The sequence below is a fragment of the Mastigoproctus giganteus genome, chromosome 10 (assembly GCF_048544385.1).
Source record: "Mastigoproctus giganteus isolate SK-2022 chromosome 10, ASM4854438v1, whole genome shotgun sequence".
NCBI classification, from domain to species: Eukaryota; Metazoa; Arthropoda; class Arachnida; order Uropygi; family Thelyphonidae; genus Mastigoproctus; species Mastigoproctus giganteus.
In genome coordinates this window covers 53,170,599-53,185,500 of record NC_143584.1, presented here as the reverse complement: position 1 = coordinate 53,185,500, position 14,902 = coordinate 53,170,599, and the positions used below count along the sequence as shown (strand labels likewise).

The window sequence follows — 14,902 nt, the reverse complement described above, 5'->3', positions numbered from 1 at the left end:
CCACTGGAAGCAACTAGGCCGGCTATTATAATTGAAATGGAGAGACTTCTAACTAATTTTATTGAAGGTAATATCCAACACACAATTCTGTTAAGTTAAATATTATTAAAGAAAAATCGATTAGCCTATATGATGATCTGAAGAAAGCTCACCTTAAAAAAAAATAATAAAATGTGGAACCATTTAAAGATAGTAAGGGTTGGTAAGATAGATTTAAAATACAGGGTGAAGCCGCAGGTACAGATCAAGAAGGAGCCGAAACTTTCAAAAAGAACTTCTAAAAATTATTGAAGAGTGGTGTTAAACTTCTCAACAAGTTCTTAACATAGGTGAAATAGGACTTTTTGGAAACGAATGCCTAAAAGAAGTTTCATATCGAAAGAAGAAAAAAAATATATGTCAGACTTCAAAGCGGCGAAAGATTGGTTGACTTTATTGTTGGATAGTAACGCTGTGGGAATTTTAAAGTAAAACCCCTTTTAGTTTAGTCTTAGTTTAGTTTAGTTTTATTAAAGTCCCTTTTAGTCTAGGAAGACAGCCAAAGTATAATCCAAAATCGACCAAAGTTACGACAACTCGACAGCCCAGGGCCATCAATCAGATTAATAAATTCATGATTTTAAGTTTAATTTTGATACATAATTATATATGTATGTAATGGAGAATATTTTATATGTAAAACTTTTTGGAAACGAATGCCTAAAAGAAGTTTCATATCGAAAGAAGAAAAAAAATATATGTCAGACTTCAAAGCGGCGAAAGATTGGTTGACTTTATTGTTGGATAGTAACGCTGTGGGAATTTTAAAGTAAAACCCCTTTTAGTTTAGTCTTAGTTTAGTTTAGTTTTATTAAAGTCCCTTTTAGTCTAGGAAGACAGCCAAAGTATAATCCAAAATCGACCAAAGTTACGACAACTCGACAGCCCAGGGCCATCAATCAGATTAATAAATTCATGATTTTAAGTTTAATTTTGATACATAATTATATATGTATGTAATGGAGAATATTTTATATGTACAAATTTTTAATATTAAATATTTTGATTGTGCGTCTTTTCGCTACTGTTTATTATTGATTAGGAAATATGCTATGGCATACATCGCGACTCACAAATACATATGTTATATTATGGGAATATGGTGCTCGCTTAGTGCTGATTCACTTAGAGCTCTGTTTTTCAGGAACGAATTATCAGCATTAAGCGGGGGTCACCTGTATGTTATTGTGTCTGCAATGCTGCTCAGACACAAAGGGAGTGAATATTTGGTGGATGAACTGAAGACTGGGTGGGGGGGATTCAGATGACTTTCGTTTCACTAAGAGAATTCCTGAGAACCATTCCCCAACTTATACAGCAGTTTTCTCAGCTTGGCCAGCTCTAGTTAATAGAAGGGACATTTATTCTGTAAGTGTGGAATTAGCTTAAATTAAATATAGGAGAGGAGCAAGTCTTTGCTTTATGCTATAGAAGAGGCCTTAAGAGTTCAGACAAACTGCTAATTGGTGGAAGGGGTACGAAAAGACTTAGATAAAAGGTATTGATTAAAGTTAAACTTGCACTCTCCTTGACAGTACATATAAAATAATAGTATTATGAGGTATTTTATGAGTACTCTTGTGAAATACCTCATAAAGCTATATACAACCAAACTCTGTTATAGTCATTGAAGGGACTACAATATTCTTGACATTATGACTACAGAGGTTGGCACCTTTTTTAAAATTACATTGAAATTAATATAAATTTAATAATAAAATTTAATTAACAGATATAAAATGCATATAGCAGGTAGTATCGCACCAGTTACACTAAATAATGTTTCACTTTCATAGGCAATTTGCGCATGCTACTTATATATATTAAATTGATCTATAAAACCAGGAGAACACATGAAGTTCTCAATTTCAAATAATTTGGCAAAATATTCTGTTTGATCATTAAAAGTGGAACACTTAATGGGATATTTCTTCTCCTTTATTGTTTAAACCATTTTAATTAAAAGAGCCTTGTCAACATCAGAATGTTTGGCTTTATGTATGCACTTTATGTCACTACATTTCTTTTCTTAAATAGCAAGGGTGCAAGAATAATTGCTGATGCTATCGAGGCAGATTGGAAAACTGCTAGCTTAGGGGGATACATGGACTAAAAGATTAACAGTAGCCATTGGAAGATTCTTGCACTGCTTCTATTGAAATGAGCATGGAAAACAAGGTGCAGGGGATTCCAGAGACTGTTGGGAGTCATTGCGGAACAAGTAAATACATGGGCTGTGTCAGGGTAGCTAAGAATACAAACAGGTGCATGTATACTTGTGTGTACATCAACGCTAGGAGTTTGGTAAATAAATTTGATGAATTTGAGGTGTTGGTCAAAACTTCAAAAGCAGATATTGTTGGGATAACAGAGATGTGGTGTCACATAGATATAAGGAATGCAGAACTGGAATTTGGGGAGTACAATGTGTACAGGAAGGATAGACAGGATAGGAAGGGAGGAGGAGTTATGCTATTGGTTAAGAAACACATAAAATCCAAGAAAGTACAGCCAGTCGACATGGCTGGACAGTGCAGTGTCGAGTAAGTTTGATGTGACATAAGCACTGGGAAAACTAATGACTCTGATTAGTATAATAAACAACTGTACAGAGAAATAGAGTGGGCCAGTACATCAGAATGTCTTATAATGGAGGATTTTAATTTCCCAGATATTGATTGGAATTTGTGGGTTGGTCACTCACACACTAGCAAGGCTTTTGTGGATTCATTGGATTGGATGATTATTTTCTAGAGCAGCATGCTTTGGAGGCAACTAGAGGGAGTTATGCTCTTGATCTGATTATCAGTAGTGATTCTTCATTCATTAAGAATCTGCATTATGGGGCAGTGATCACAGTGTGCTGAAGTGGAATTTACTCAAAGAGGCAACTACCATCAGGGGGAAAGAGAAGGGGTTTTGCTTTCATAAAGGTGACTACGGTGGTCTGAGACAGTATTTAAATTCTATATGGTATTAATTGAGGATAATATTACCAACAGCAAATTCAAAATGGGAAGCATTCAAAGAATTAATCTTGGGCTTTTCTACTAGGCTTTTCATGCCAACTACAAAATATTGTTCAAGATTTAGGCCTATACATATATATAACTGTGTGGTACTACACTGACAGTGTAGTACCACACAGTTATATATATGTATAGACTGTGGTAGATAGTGAAAAGAACTTGGAGGTAATTGTGCAGGCAGATATGAAGTTTTCTGAGCAATGCAGACAGGCTGCAAGAGCAGGTCATGGGGTTTTGTCAATGATATATAGTAATTTTGCTAGCAGGAAAAAGGAGGATTTTAATTTCCCAGATATTGATTATCCCTTTGTATAATTGCCTTTGTATATGGCAATGGTCAGGCCACGCCTTGAGTACTGCGTACAGGTTTGGAGGCTTCATTTTAGGAAGGATGTAGATTTGCTTGAGTGTGTACAGAGAAGGGTAACAAGACTGTGAGGGGAATGAAAGGATCCTCGTACCAAGAGAGGCGTAAGTTCTGCAAATTGCAGCGGCTGGAGACTAGGCACCTGTGAGGTGATCTGATTGAGGTGTATAAGGCCTTGAATGAGTTGAGCACGCTGAATTCTGATGGGATTCTTTCACTTGCTCAGATTACGAACCTAAGGGGGCATAAATTCCAAATGAGGAAAGACAGTTTTAGAATAGATGTGTGGAATTTGCCATTAGTCAGCGGGTGGTTAATTGCTGGAACAAACTTCCAACTGTTGTTGTGGAAGTTGATAGCTTAAATAAATTCAAGGAGGAACTGGACAGATTTTAGAGGGAATGGTTGTGTGTACTTTTTTTTTTTTTTTTTTTTTTTTTTGGCTGATGCTATATAAGCTCATATGCTTGTTTTCTTGCATCACATGCCTCTTTTACTACTATTACTATTACTAACTCACAAGGTTTATCCAAACTGACATTGAATTACCGTTTATGTGAATATAAGTGTACCTATATACCTGCCAAATTGTGGTCTGTCCACTAATGAGAGGAGTGACAGCGTCCTATTGCCTGGGAACCAGGTATCCCATAAATTCTGTAATTTTAGTGTATGTTCCAACAATAAACCACCTGCGGGCTGAGGGTAAACCTTTGAAAATCTGTCCCGTAACCATCCTTCCTCAATTTGAATTTATGCTCCTTCATGGGTGTATCCTGAGCATGATGAAAAATGATATGAGTACTGAGCTTGCTCAATCCATTCAAAACCTTAACTACCTCAATCAGATCACCTTACAAGTGCCTAGTCTCCAGATACTGCAATTTGAAGAAGTGCAGTTCTGCAATTGCAGCATCTGGGAATAAAAGAGTGGTCTTGGTAAGACCAACCTTTCATTCCCTTCACCAATCTTGTTACACTTTTCTGAACTCATTCCAGTAGATCTACATCCAACCTAAAATACCAAAACTATATCCTTCCTTGAGTACTGCATACAGGCTTCCAGATCTATATGAAGCACTCAAGATGCGACCTAACCATACAACATTATAACTTATACAACTAGATAATAACTTCTTCATCCCTGCTAGCAGAGTTCCTGTATATCATAGAAAAACCCTCATGGGATGTCCTGGCAGTCTGTTTTCACTACTCAGAGAACTTCATATCTGACTGCACAATTACCCTCAGGATTTTTTCATTTTCCACTACCCTGAGTGTAGTACCACCCAGTTGGTACATCAATGTTTTGTTGTTGCTGGTTTGAGGGTTTTGGCACATGGGCCTCCTGGGTCATATTGTACTAGTTCATGGTTTGAAGTCAAAAATTGTATGACTATCTTTTACATTATGATTATTTACAGACGATTATATTAGTTGAGGCATATGATACAAGAAAGCAAGCTTATTCAGCATCAGCCAAAAAAAAAAAAAACAAACCCTTCTCATTTCACCCATCCATTCGTTCCAAATTCCAAACTCATTGTGAAGGTATTCACAATATGAGATACAACTTAAAACAATGCCGTTTTACTAATATTCTAATTTATTCAGATATAGCTATGTATTTCTGATGCGCTTGCACTATATTTATACATAGTGCTATCAACTTCCACAACAACAGATGGAAGTCTGTTCCAGCAATCAACTACCCACTGACTAAAGGCAAACTTCTGCACATCTATTCTACAAGGTAGGTATCCCTTGAATCATTATGCCAATTTGAATCTATTCCCCCCCCTCAGGTTCTTAATCGGAGCAAGCGGAAGTATTCCAAAACTGTTGAGCCTGCTCAAACCATTCAAGGCCTTGTACACCTCAATCAGATCACCTTGTAGGTGCCTAGTCTCCAGATGCTGCAACTTGCAGAATTTAAGCCTCTCTTGGTAAGAGCACCCCTTTGCCCCTTTCACCAATCTCGTTGCCCATCTCTGTACTCATTCTAGCAACTCTATATCCTTCCTAAAATGAGACCTCCAGACCTGTATGCAGTACTCAAGGTGTGGCCTGATCATTGCCTTATACAAAGGTATAATCACCTCTTTGTCTCTGCTAGCAAAATTCCATGACCTGAAACAGTTCTTCAAAATTTGCATCATTGCCAAAAATCTGTGATAGAGCTAATGGTTCCTGCAAGGTCAGTAGAGAGCTAAAGCTGCATTTCTGGATAACTGATTGTTTGAGGACATTCAATTAGGATATGCTTGATTGTCAGCTGGGATTGACAGAATGAACATCAAGGAGGATTCTCTCCTAGAAGCAAATGCAGATGAGTTGGATAAAGGGTGCAGAGTCTTGGCAACATCACTTCTTCTAGCCTATTTCTCCTGAAACTAGATATCCACAGGTGAGGTTCTTTTTTTTATCTGCAGGAGTTTATTATGATTCCTTTACAATGATTCCTGCATTCTGTTCTAATAACAGATTTGTAATCAGTGTAGGGAACTTTTGGCTGACAGGAAAATCCAGTTTAAGGATGTTTAGCAGTACGATCCATACATTCATTACCCGTGATGCCGACATGACCAAGAGAACAGAATCCATTACTGTTACCATCCCCTGAGAGCATCAGTCAACATTCTACTATGTTCTGTCTCTCACTACTTTTCTATCATTGTTTCTGTCTCATTTCTTCACTTGTCAAACCATGCTTTACTGCCATATATCATATGGGCAAAACTGCTACTGTGGCACACCTTCATCTATAATCAATGGTCTATGTAGAAGGATTTTTATACCTTCATCTATAGTCATGGTAGAAGGGTTGTTATAAATACGAAAATAGAATTATCTTTGTCTATTATATAACTATGTAAACCTTATGATTTTTTCCTAATTATTTTTCATATCATAATATTCCAATACAAAAAAAAATAATAATAATAAAATAATAATAAATTAAACAAAATTTTATGTTAAACTTGAGGTGCTGCTTCATAATATATTCTAAAGCTTAATTTTGCTGGAAAGATGAAAATCTTGCATGAGGTGGTTGGCTCAGCTTCATTTGAAAAGATACTACTATATAGATCTTAAATATTTTTTTAGTGGCATGGGTGCAAGAATATCAAGAACTGGAAATAAGTGAAATAATGAAAACTTAAACCTGTGTGAAGTGCAATCTGCCTTTAACTTCTTAATGAATTGCAGATTATTCTCAGATGTTTTCTGGTACTTTCTGTACCACTTCTTCAGTGACTGTAAAGACAGCAGAAGGGATAAATTATTGTAATTTGATTATACACTTCTTATTTGTAAGGTTAAATCTTGAATTAGTTAACAATAGCTATTGGCAAACATCAGGTAAAGATTAAATTTTAGCAATTTTAAATAATTTTACATTAGTTATTGATTTAGTTTATAAGATAATATTTTAAGATAATTTTAAGATAATATGATCTTATTAACTAAATCTTATCTTAATAAGATAAGGTTTAGTTAATAAGATCAGAGTTACCATTTACCTAATGTTAATTTATTACATTTAATTATTAATCTTGTTAATTAAATTAATTACTAATGTAAAATTATTTAAAATTATATAAAACTGTTAAAATTTAATCTTTATCTGATGTTTGCTAATAGCTATTTGTTAACTAATTCAAGATTAAACCTTAACAAATAGGGAATGTGTAATCAAATTAACAATGTTATGTAAATCAAGCAATCATAACTTACCAGTTCAGATGTCTTTACAGTCACTGAAGAAGTGGTACTGGAAAGACCACGAATTTTCTTAGAATAATCTGTAATTCTTTAAGAAATTAAAGGCAGATTATACTCCATAGGTATACATGCTCATTATTTCATCAATTTCTAGTCCTACTATATAACAGAGCAATAATACAGTTTTCCTATTAGTGATGTAATTTAAACTTGCCTCTTTCCAAAAGGGTTGTGAGTGGCTAGCATAATCTTACAGAGATTTGTTATACATACTGATGTTTCTTTTTCACAGTTTAAAAAAAAAAAAATTATGAAGTTCTATTGAAATCAAACACGTACTGCAAGAAAAAAAATCAGGAATGTGTTCCTATTAAAAGCAACATAGTGTAAAATAGATATGTGTTTTTATATATATAGTATATATTATAAAGGAGAGAAGAATTCCCATGCTCAAATCTTTTGACTTGCAAATTTAATGCTGGAGAAACTTCACTTAGACACAAACAGCCTCAGAGACAGTTTGTAATAAAGTCTCTGAGCCTTCTTATAATGTTGTGACCGTTTATTTAATTACACAAAATTGACATGAATCAGAGAAAGGATATACATAAGTGGAAATGAAATTTTAGTGGATAATAGTAACTCACCAAATGGAAATTTAGCTGTAACTGGTTTTTCAGATTCCAGTGGTGTTCCAATACCATACTGATTTTCGGCACTTACTCGAAAATTATATTTCTTATTGGGTTCTAGTCCAATAACATCATAATGGCATCCACGAACAAAACTGCTAAGTTTGGACCAGATCTACATAAATGTTGTAATATTATATAAGTCTACATAAAATAGTGAAATTAAGTAAAATTAAGTTTTCATTGTAATTCTGTAATTATGACTCCCACAAATTCAGAATTAATGCTCATTATATATTCAGTTTATGTTTTTGTTCTTCAATTCAAAAACTTTTTCATTGTTATTATAATTTTGATAATTTTGGCTAACAGCAGCAGATTTCACATTTAACCTGGTGGTAATGGCGAGTAACCTGGCAGGTGAACCTTGAAAAACAATGTTCCTGCATTAAATTACAGTTAATTTAAATTAATTTAAAAATTAATTAAATTGTTAAATTAATTTTTAATTAATGAATAAAAATCTGAAATATTTTTTACCTTCTTAAATACAGTTGAAATTCTACTGTAATAGTAGTAGTAGTAGTAGTAGTAGTAGTAGTGGCACTTGATGCAAGAAAGCAAGTGTAGGAGCTTATGCAGCACCAGCCAAAAAAAAAAAAAAAAAAAAATCACACCATACCCTCCAAATGCCTGTCCAGTTCCTCCTTAAATTTATTTAACCTATCAACTTCCACAACGACAGATGGAAGTTTGTTCCAGCAATTAACCACCCGCTGGCTAAAGGCAAATTTCCGCACATCTATTCTACATCTAACCTTTCTTAATTTGAACTTATGTCCCCGTAGGTTCGTATTCTGAACAAGTGGGAGGATCCCATCAGAATTCAGCGTGCTCAACCCATTCAAGGCCTTATAGACCTCAATCAGATCACCGCGCAGGTGCCTAGTCTCCAGCCACTGCAATTTGCAGAACTTAAGCCTCTCTTGGTAAGAGGATCCCTTCATTCCCCTCACCAATCGTGTTGCTCTTCTCTGTACACGCTCAAGCAAATCTACATCCTTCCTAAAATGAGGCCTCCAGACCTGTACGCAGTACTCAAGGCGTGGCCTGACCATTGCCTTATACAGAGGGACAATCACCTCCTTTTCCCTGCTAGCAAAATTCCTATATATCATTGACAAAACCCCATGACCTGCCCTAGCAGCCTGTCTACATTGCTCAGAAAACTTCATATCTGACTGCACAATTACTCCCAGGTCTTTTTCGTTTTCTACCACCTTAAGTGTAGTACCACACAGTTGGTACGTTTCTCTGGGGTTGCTTCTACCCATATGCAGTACTTTGCATTTGTCAAGGTTAAACTTCAGTTGCCACTTCTTAGCCCATCTGCCCAAATTATCTAGATCCTGTTGCAGTAGCACACTGCCATTACTGTCATTAACAACCCTGCCAACCTTCGTGTCATCTGCAAACTTCGACATTAAGCCTGATATACCTTCATCAATATCATTGATAAATATACAAAACAACCGTGGACCCAACACCGAACCCTGTGGGACTCCACTAATAACATTAGTCCACGAAGAGCAGCACCCATTGATTACCACCCTCTGTCTTCTCCCACTTAACCATCCTTTTATCCATTGTAGCAACTTACCCTTAATACCATTCTGCTCCAATTTGTACAGTAGTCTTCCATGCGCAACAGTGTCAAAAGCTTTCCTGAAATCCAAGTATATGATATCAAAATTATTTTTTGCATCCAGTTCCTTTGTGACCACATCATAATAACCAATCAAATTTGTCAGACAAGACTTTCCCTTAACAAACCCATGCTGTGTCTGAATTATTGCTGCAGTCTTGTCTAGATGATCCTGCAATGCATCTTTAACCAGTGACTCCATTATTTTACCCGGAACAGAAGTTAAACTAACTGGTCTGTAATTACTCGTGTTACCCTTCGAACTTCCTTTGTGAATTGGGGATACATTTGCACATCTCCAGTCCGTGGGAACCTCCCCTGAATCCAAGGATGCTCTCATAATTATGGCTAAGGGTTTGCTTAGTTGCTTTGCCGCCTCCTTTAATATAACTGGATAGATCCCATCCACCCCAGGTGCCTTTCTTATGTTTAACTTCAACAATTTCTCCTCCACTTTGCTCTCAGTTATTACAAAATCATTAAGCACACTGCTACAATTTGATAACCTTCTTCCATTTTCAAACTGTAATAATTCCTCACGTGTGAATGTAGATGCAAAATACTCATTCAGTTTGTTTGCTATCTGAGCAGGATCATCAACAGTCGAACCATCGATGTCAAGTGGACCAATCATATTCATTCCCTTCCTTTTAGAGTTTATATAAGTAAAGAAATCCTTGCTGTTTTTCTTAGCATCTTTTGCCAAAGATTTCTCGTAATCCGCCTTTGCCTGCCGAACCTCCTTTGTGACCTGATTACAGACTAGCTTATATCTGCTACAGGCTTCTGCGTCGCCTGATAATTTATATGCATCCCATGCATTTTTCTTCTCTGACACGAGTCTCATTAGTTCATTTGATAACCATTTAGGCCTAAACCTTGAACAATATTTCTTCATCGGTATGAAAAGTCTAGTAGCTTCCACGATTAATTCCTTGAATGCTTCCCACTTAGAATTTACTGTTTGTAACATCGTCAGTTGATCCCACTGTACAGAATTTAAAAACTGTCAGAGACCACTGTACTCCCCTTTACGGAAGCAAAAACCCTTTCCTTTACCCCTGACGGTAGTTACCTCTTTGAGTAAATCCCACTTCAGCACACTGTGATCACTGCCACCTAGTGGTTCCTTTATCTGCAAATTCTTAATACACGAATGATCACTGCTGATAACCAGATCAAGAGCATTACTTTCTCTGGTTGCCTCTCGAACATGCTGCTGCAGAAAACAATCATCCAATAAATCCACAAAAGTCTGACTAGTGTGTGAGTGACCAACCCACAAGTTCCAGTCAATATCTGGGAAGTTAAAATCCCCCATTATAAGACATTCTGATTTACTAGCCCACTCTATTTCTCTGTACAATTGTTCATTGTACTCATTTGAGTCATTAGGCCTATAACACACTCCTACTCTTATTTTTGCTTTCGCAGTGCTTATGTCACACCAAACTGACTCAACAGTGCACTGTCCATCTATATCAACTGGATGCACTTCTTTTGATTTTATGTTTTTCTTAATTAACAGCATAACACCTCCTCCCTTTCTGTCCTGTCTATCCTTTCTGTACACATTGTACTCCCCAAATTCCAGTTCTGCATTCCTTATATCTTTGTGACACCACGTCTCTGCTATCCCAACAATATCCGCCTTTGATGTCTTGACCAACACTTCAAATTCATCAAATTTATTTACTATACTTCTAGCATTGGTATACATGCAAGCATACATGCTCCTATGCCTATTCCTTGTTACCCTAACACATCCCATATACCCAACTATTCCAGGATGACTGCCATCCGTCCCTGAAACCCCCAACACCCAATAGTTTCTGGAGTGTATTTTTTCATGGTTTTCATACAAAAATTGTGCATGAAAACCTGTCAGAGGAACCTGTGGTGACACTGTATTTGTTTAAAATTCAGTGACTTTTCTCTAGCAAGAGAAAATGCTTTTCTCTTGCTAGTTTAATAAACATCTATAGTCTTAACCTAGCTGATTTTGAAAGCTTTATTATTGTTTTCACAGAGTAAAGACAATAACACAAAACCCAACATTCTCTCAAGATGCACACTACACTGTGGAAAGAAAGAAATACAGTAAATATAAAAAAAATTTGTGTACTGCGAAGTGCACCAAATTTGAAATAAATTTTAAAATAAACCTGAAAAAAGAAGTATTAATAGTCAAATATATATATACTATGCATTTTTTTAAATATTTTAATAATATTTATAGATATTATAAGCATAAATATATGTACATTGCATATTTGAGATTTTGCACATAATGGCCTTTTAAACTGGAAAATGGAAGAGAATAAGAGAATGAAGTTTTTTCATAAATACACATGTGAAATCTCAACATCATTAATTACATTTTTTTTAACTCCACTCCCATAATTTCTCATTGACACAAAGTGTTTTTCTTCTGTAAATATCAATGCAAAGTAATTGTTGAGTTCATCTGCAACTTCAGCTGGGGTTTCTAATGCTATCCCAAGTCTATTACATAAGGATCTGATCTGGTTTGTCCTTCCCTTCTTTGCATTTATATATGTGAAGAATTCCTTATCCCCACTCTTTGCTCTCTTTGCCAGCGATTTCTCATAATCTGCCTTGCCAGCCTAACCTTTTCTGTGGCACTATTACAGATAAATTAGTAGCTGTTATAGGCTCCAGTACTTTTTATTGCTCTGTACATTTTCTATGCTGCCTTTTCTGCTCAAGTATCTGGCAACTTCCTTATTCATCCAACTTGGAATCCTCCTGGAGTATTTTTTAAATGAAATATAAGCATTCAAGGCTTCTGTGATTAATCTTTTAAAGGTATAACATAATTTAGTTGTATTCTCTCTCTGTGTGATATCTACCCAGTTAATAGAGACCATGTAGCACCTTAAGATGTCGTAATTTTTCTTTCTGAAACCCATTCCTTTGCCTTTAACTACTGCTACCTCCTTCTTCATTGTCCACCGTAGAACTCCGTGATCACTTCCTGCTACTAGTTCCTGTACTGTCACCCAATTATGTCATCTTGTTCATGGGTGATGATGAGGTCTAAAATATTCTTTTTCCCAGTACTTTCCCTGATATATTGATACAAATAACAATCATCTAGATGAATTAAAAATTTTGTCCCCCATGTGGAGTTTCCTTCCCATTTGTTCCAATCAATTAGAAGCAAATTAAAATCACTCATAATAATAAGACAATGATGCTTACTTTCCCATTCCATTTACATGTAGAGGCTCTCATCATAATCTTCACAATCACCTGGCCTGTGCATTACTGCCACTCTCATTATATCTTTGCTTCCAGCTATCTCACACCATACAGATTTTATACTAGCATGCAAAACGTCTGAATCCTGGAAAGCTTTCATCGTGCTCAGCTGCTTTTGATAAGAAGCATGACCCACCACCTCTGCTATCTTCCCTATCCTTTACAAATACATTATACATACCGTACTGAAACTCATCATCCCCCATCTCTGGGTGGCACCACATTTCCGTAAGCCTTACTATGTCAGTGTTACTTGTCCTAACCAGCAGTTCGAATTCACTCATTTTATTAACGACACTTCTGACATTACTCTATAAACAATTAAGACTTAAGTGTTCTTGTATTGTTAACTACCCTGACAGAACTCTTAAAGTTATTTAAGCTTGCTTCCTGGCATCAGCTATCTACTCATATGAAAAGTTTCTGCCCTCAGAAAAACCAGGGTCCTGAGCTGGATATCATCATTCTTCTCTTTCTTGGTGATTTCCCCTCCCTCTCTACGGGTAATACAGAATTTTTTTTGGCTGTTTCAACATAAGCCTCAGGCTTCCTTGCACCATATAGCTAATAATAATCTTGCTAATATGTTCTGTTGTGGTAACAAACAAGAGCTCTTGAGGTATGTGCAAGTGTTACTTTGACCAATATTATAAGATAAACATGTATCTATATTACCCTTGTCCCACCAAACTAGCAGTTTCCCTGAACCTTTAAGGTATCCTCAATATTACTGTCAAAAAACCCTTGCACCACCTTTGTTTAAATGTATCCTGTCTCTACAAAACAGATTTCTTCTATTTACAAGTGCAGTCCAAGCTGATAGAAATTTCGCCCAAAAAACCTTGCAGAGTCCTTCAAATCTTGAATTCATCCAGAAGGCTTTCAGCATATAAATCTTCCTATCACGCCTGGGCAGAATTGCAGACACATAGATACTGTGACCTAACTTGCATCACTGTGTAATCATGTGAGATTTACTTAATTGGTTCTGTTATTTGCAGATTCTTAATGCATGAAGAGGCACAGCTGATAATCAGATGAAGAGTATTATTCTCGATGGTTGCCTCTCAAACATGCTCCTGAAAAAAAACAGTCACCCAATAAATCCACAAATGTCTTGCTAGTGTTTGAGTGACCAACCAACAAGTTCAAGCCAATATCTGGAAAGTTAAAATCCCCCATTATACGACATTCAGATTTATTAGGCCAATCTATTTGTCAATCTATGATTCTTCATGCATCAAGAATCTGCAGCTAAAGGAACCACTAGGTGGCAGTGATCACAGTGTGCTGAAGTGGGATTTACTCAAACAGTTAACTACCATCAAGGGTAAAGGGAAGGGCTTTTGCTTTCGTAAAGGTGACTATGGTGGTCTGAGACAGTATTTATATTCTATATGGTGGAACCAACTGATGAAGTTACCAACAGCAAATTCAAAATGGGAAGCATTCAAAGAATTTATCTTGGAAGCTACTAGGCTTTTCATACCAACAAAGAAATACTGTTCAAGATTTAGGCCTAAATGGATGTCAGATGAACTAATTACACATGTGACGGAGAAGAAAAATGCATGGGATAAATTAACATGTGACATTAACCTTTGTAACTTGGTCTGTAACCAAGTTACAAAAGAGGTTAGGCAGGCGAAGGCAGATTAGAGAAATCTTTGGCAAAGGATGCAAAGAAAAACAGCAAAGAGTTCTTTACTTATGTAAACTCTAGAAGGAAGGGGATGAATCAGATTGGTCCACTTGATATCGATGGTTCAACTGTTGATGATCCTGCTCAGGTAGCTAACAAACTAAATGAATATTTTGCATCTACATTCACACATGAGGAGTTATTCAGGGAGTTGAATGCCGGAGGTGTATTCAACTCTGGCAGTAAGCTAGATAATCTTGTAATAACTGAGAGTAAAGTGGAGGAGAAATTGTTGAAGATAAACACAAGAAAGGCACTTGGAGTGGATGGAATTTATCCAGTTATATTAAATGAGGCAGCAAAGGAAGTAAGCAAACCCTTAGCCATAATTATGAGAGCCTCCCTGGACTCAGGATAAGTACCCATGGACTGGAGATGTGCAAATGTGACCCCAATCCACAAAGGAGGATCAAAGGA

The 14,902-nt window shown here is 36.2% G+C and overlaps 1 protein-coding gene across 2 annotated transcripts in view; it reads right to left on the bottom strand.

The window, feature by feature from the left end:
• LOC150079033 (twitchin-like) overlaps positions 1-14,902 on the bottom strand; it is a 2,795,346-nt gene that overhangs the window by 692,638 nt on the left and 2,087,806 nt on the right. For both annotated transcript variants that reach the window (XM_090382361.1, XM_090382360.1), the window contains one exon: positions 7,809-7,968. In XM_090382361.1, the coding sequence (XP_090238487.1) occupies positions 7,809-7,968 (160 nt within the window). The remainder of the gene's footprint in view (positions 1-7,808; positions 7,969-14,902) is intronic.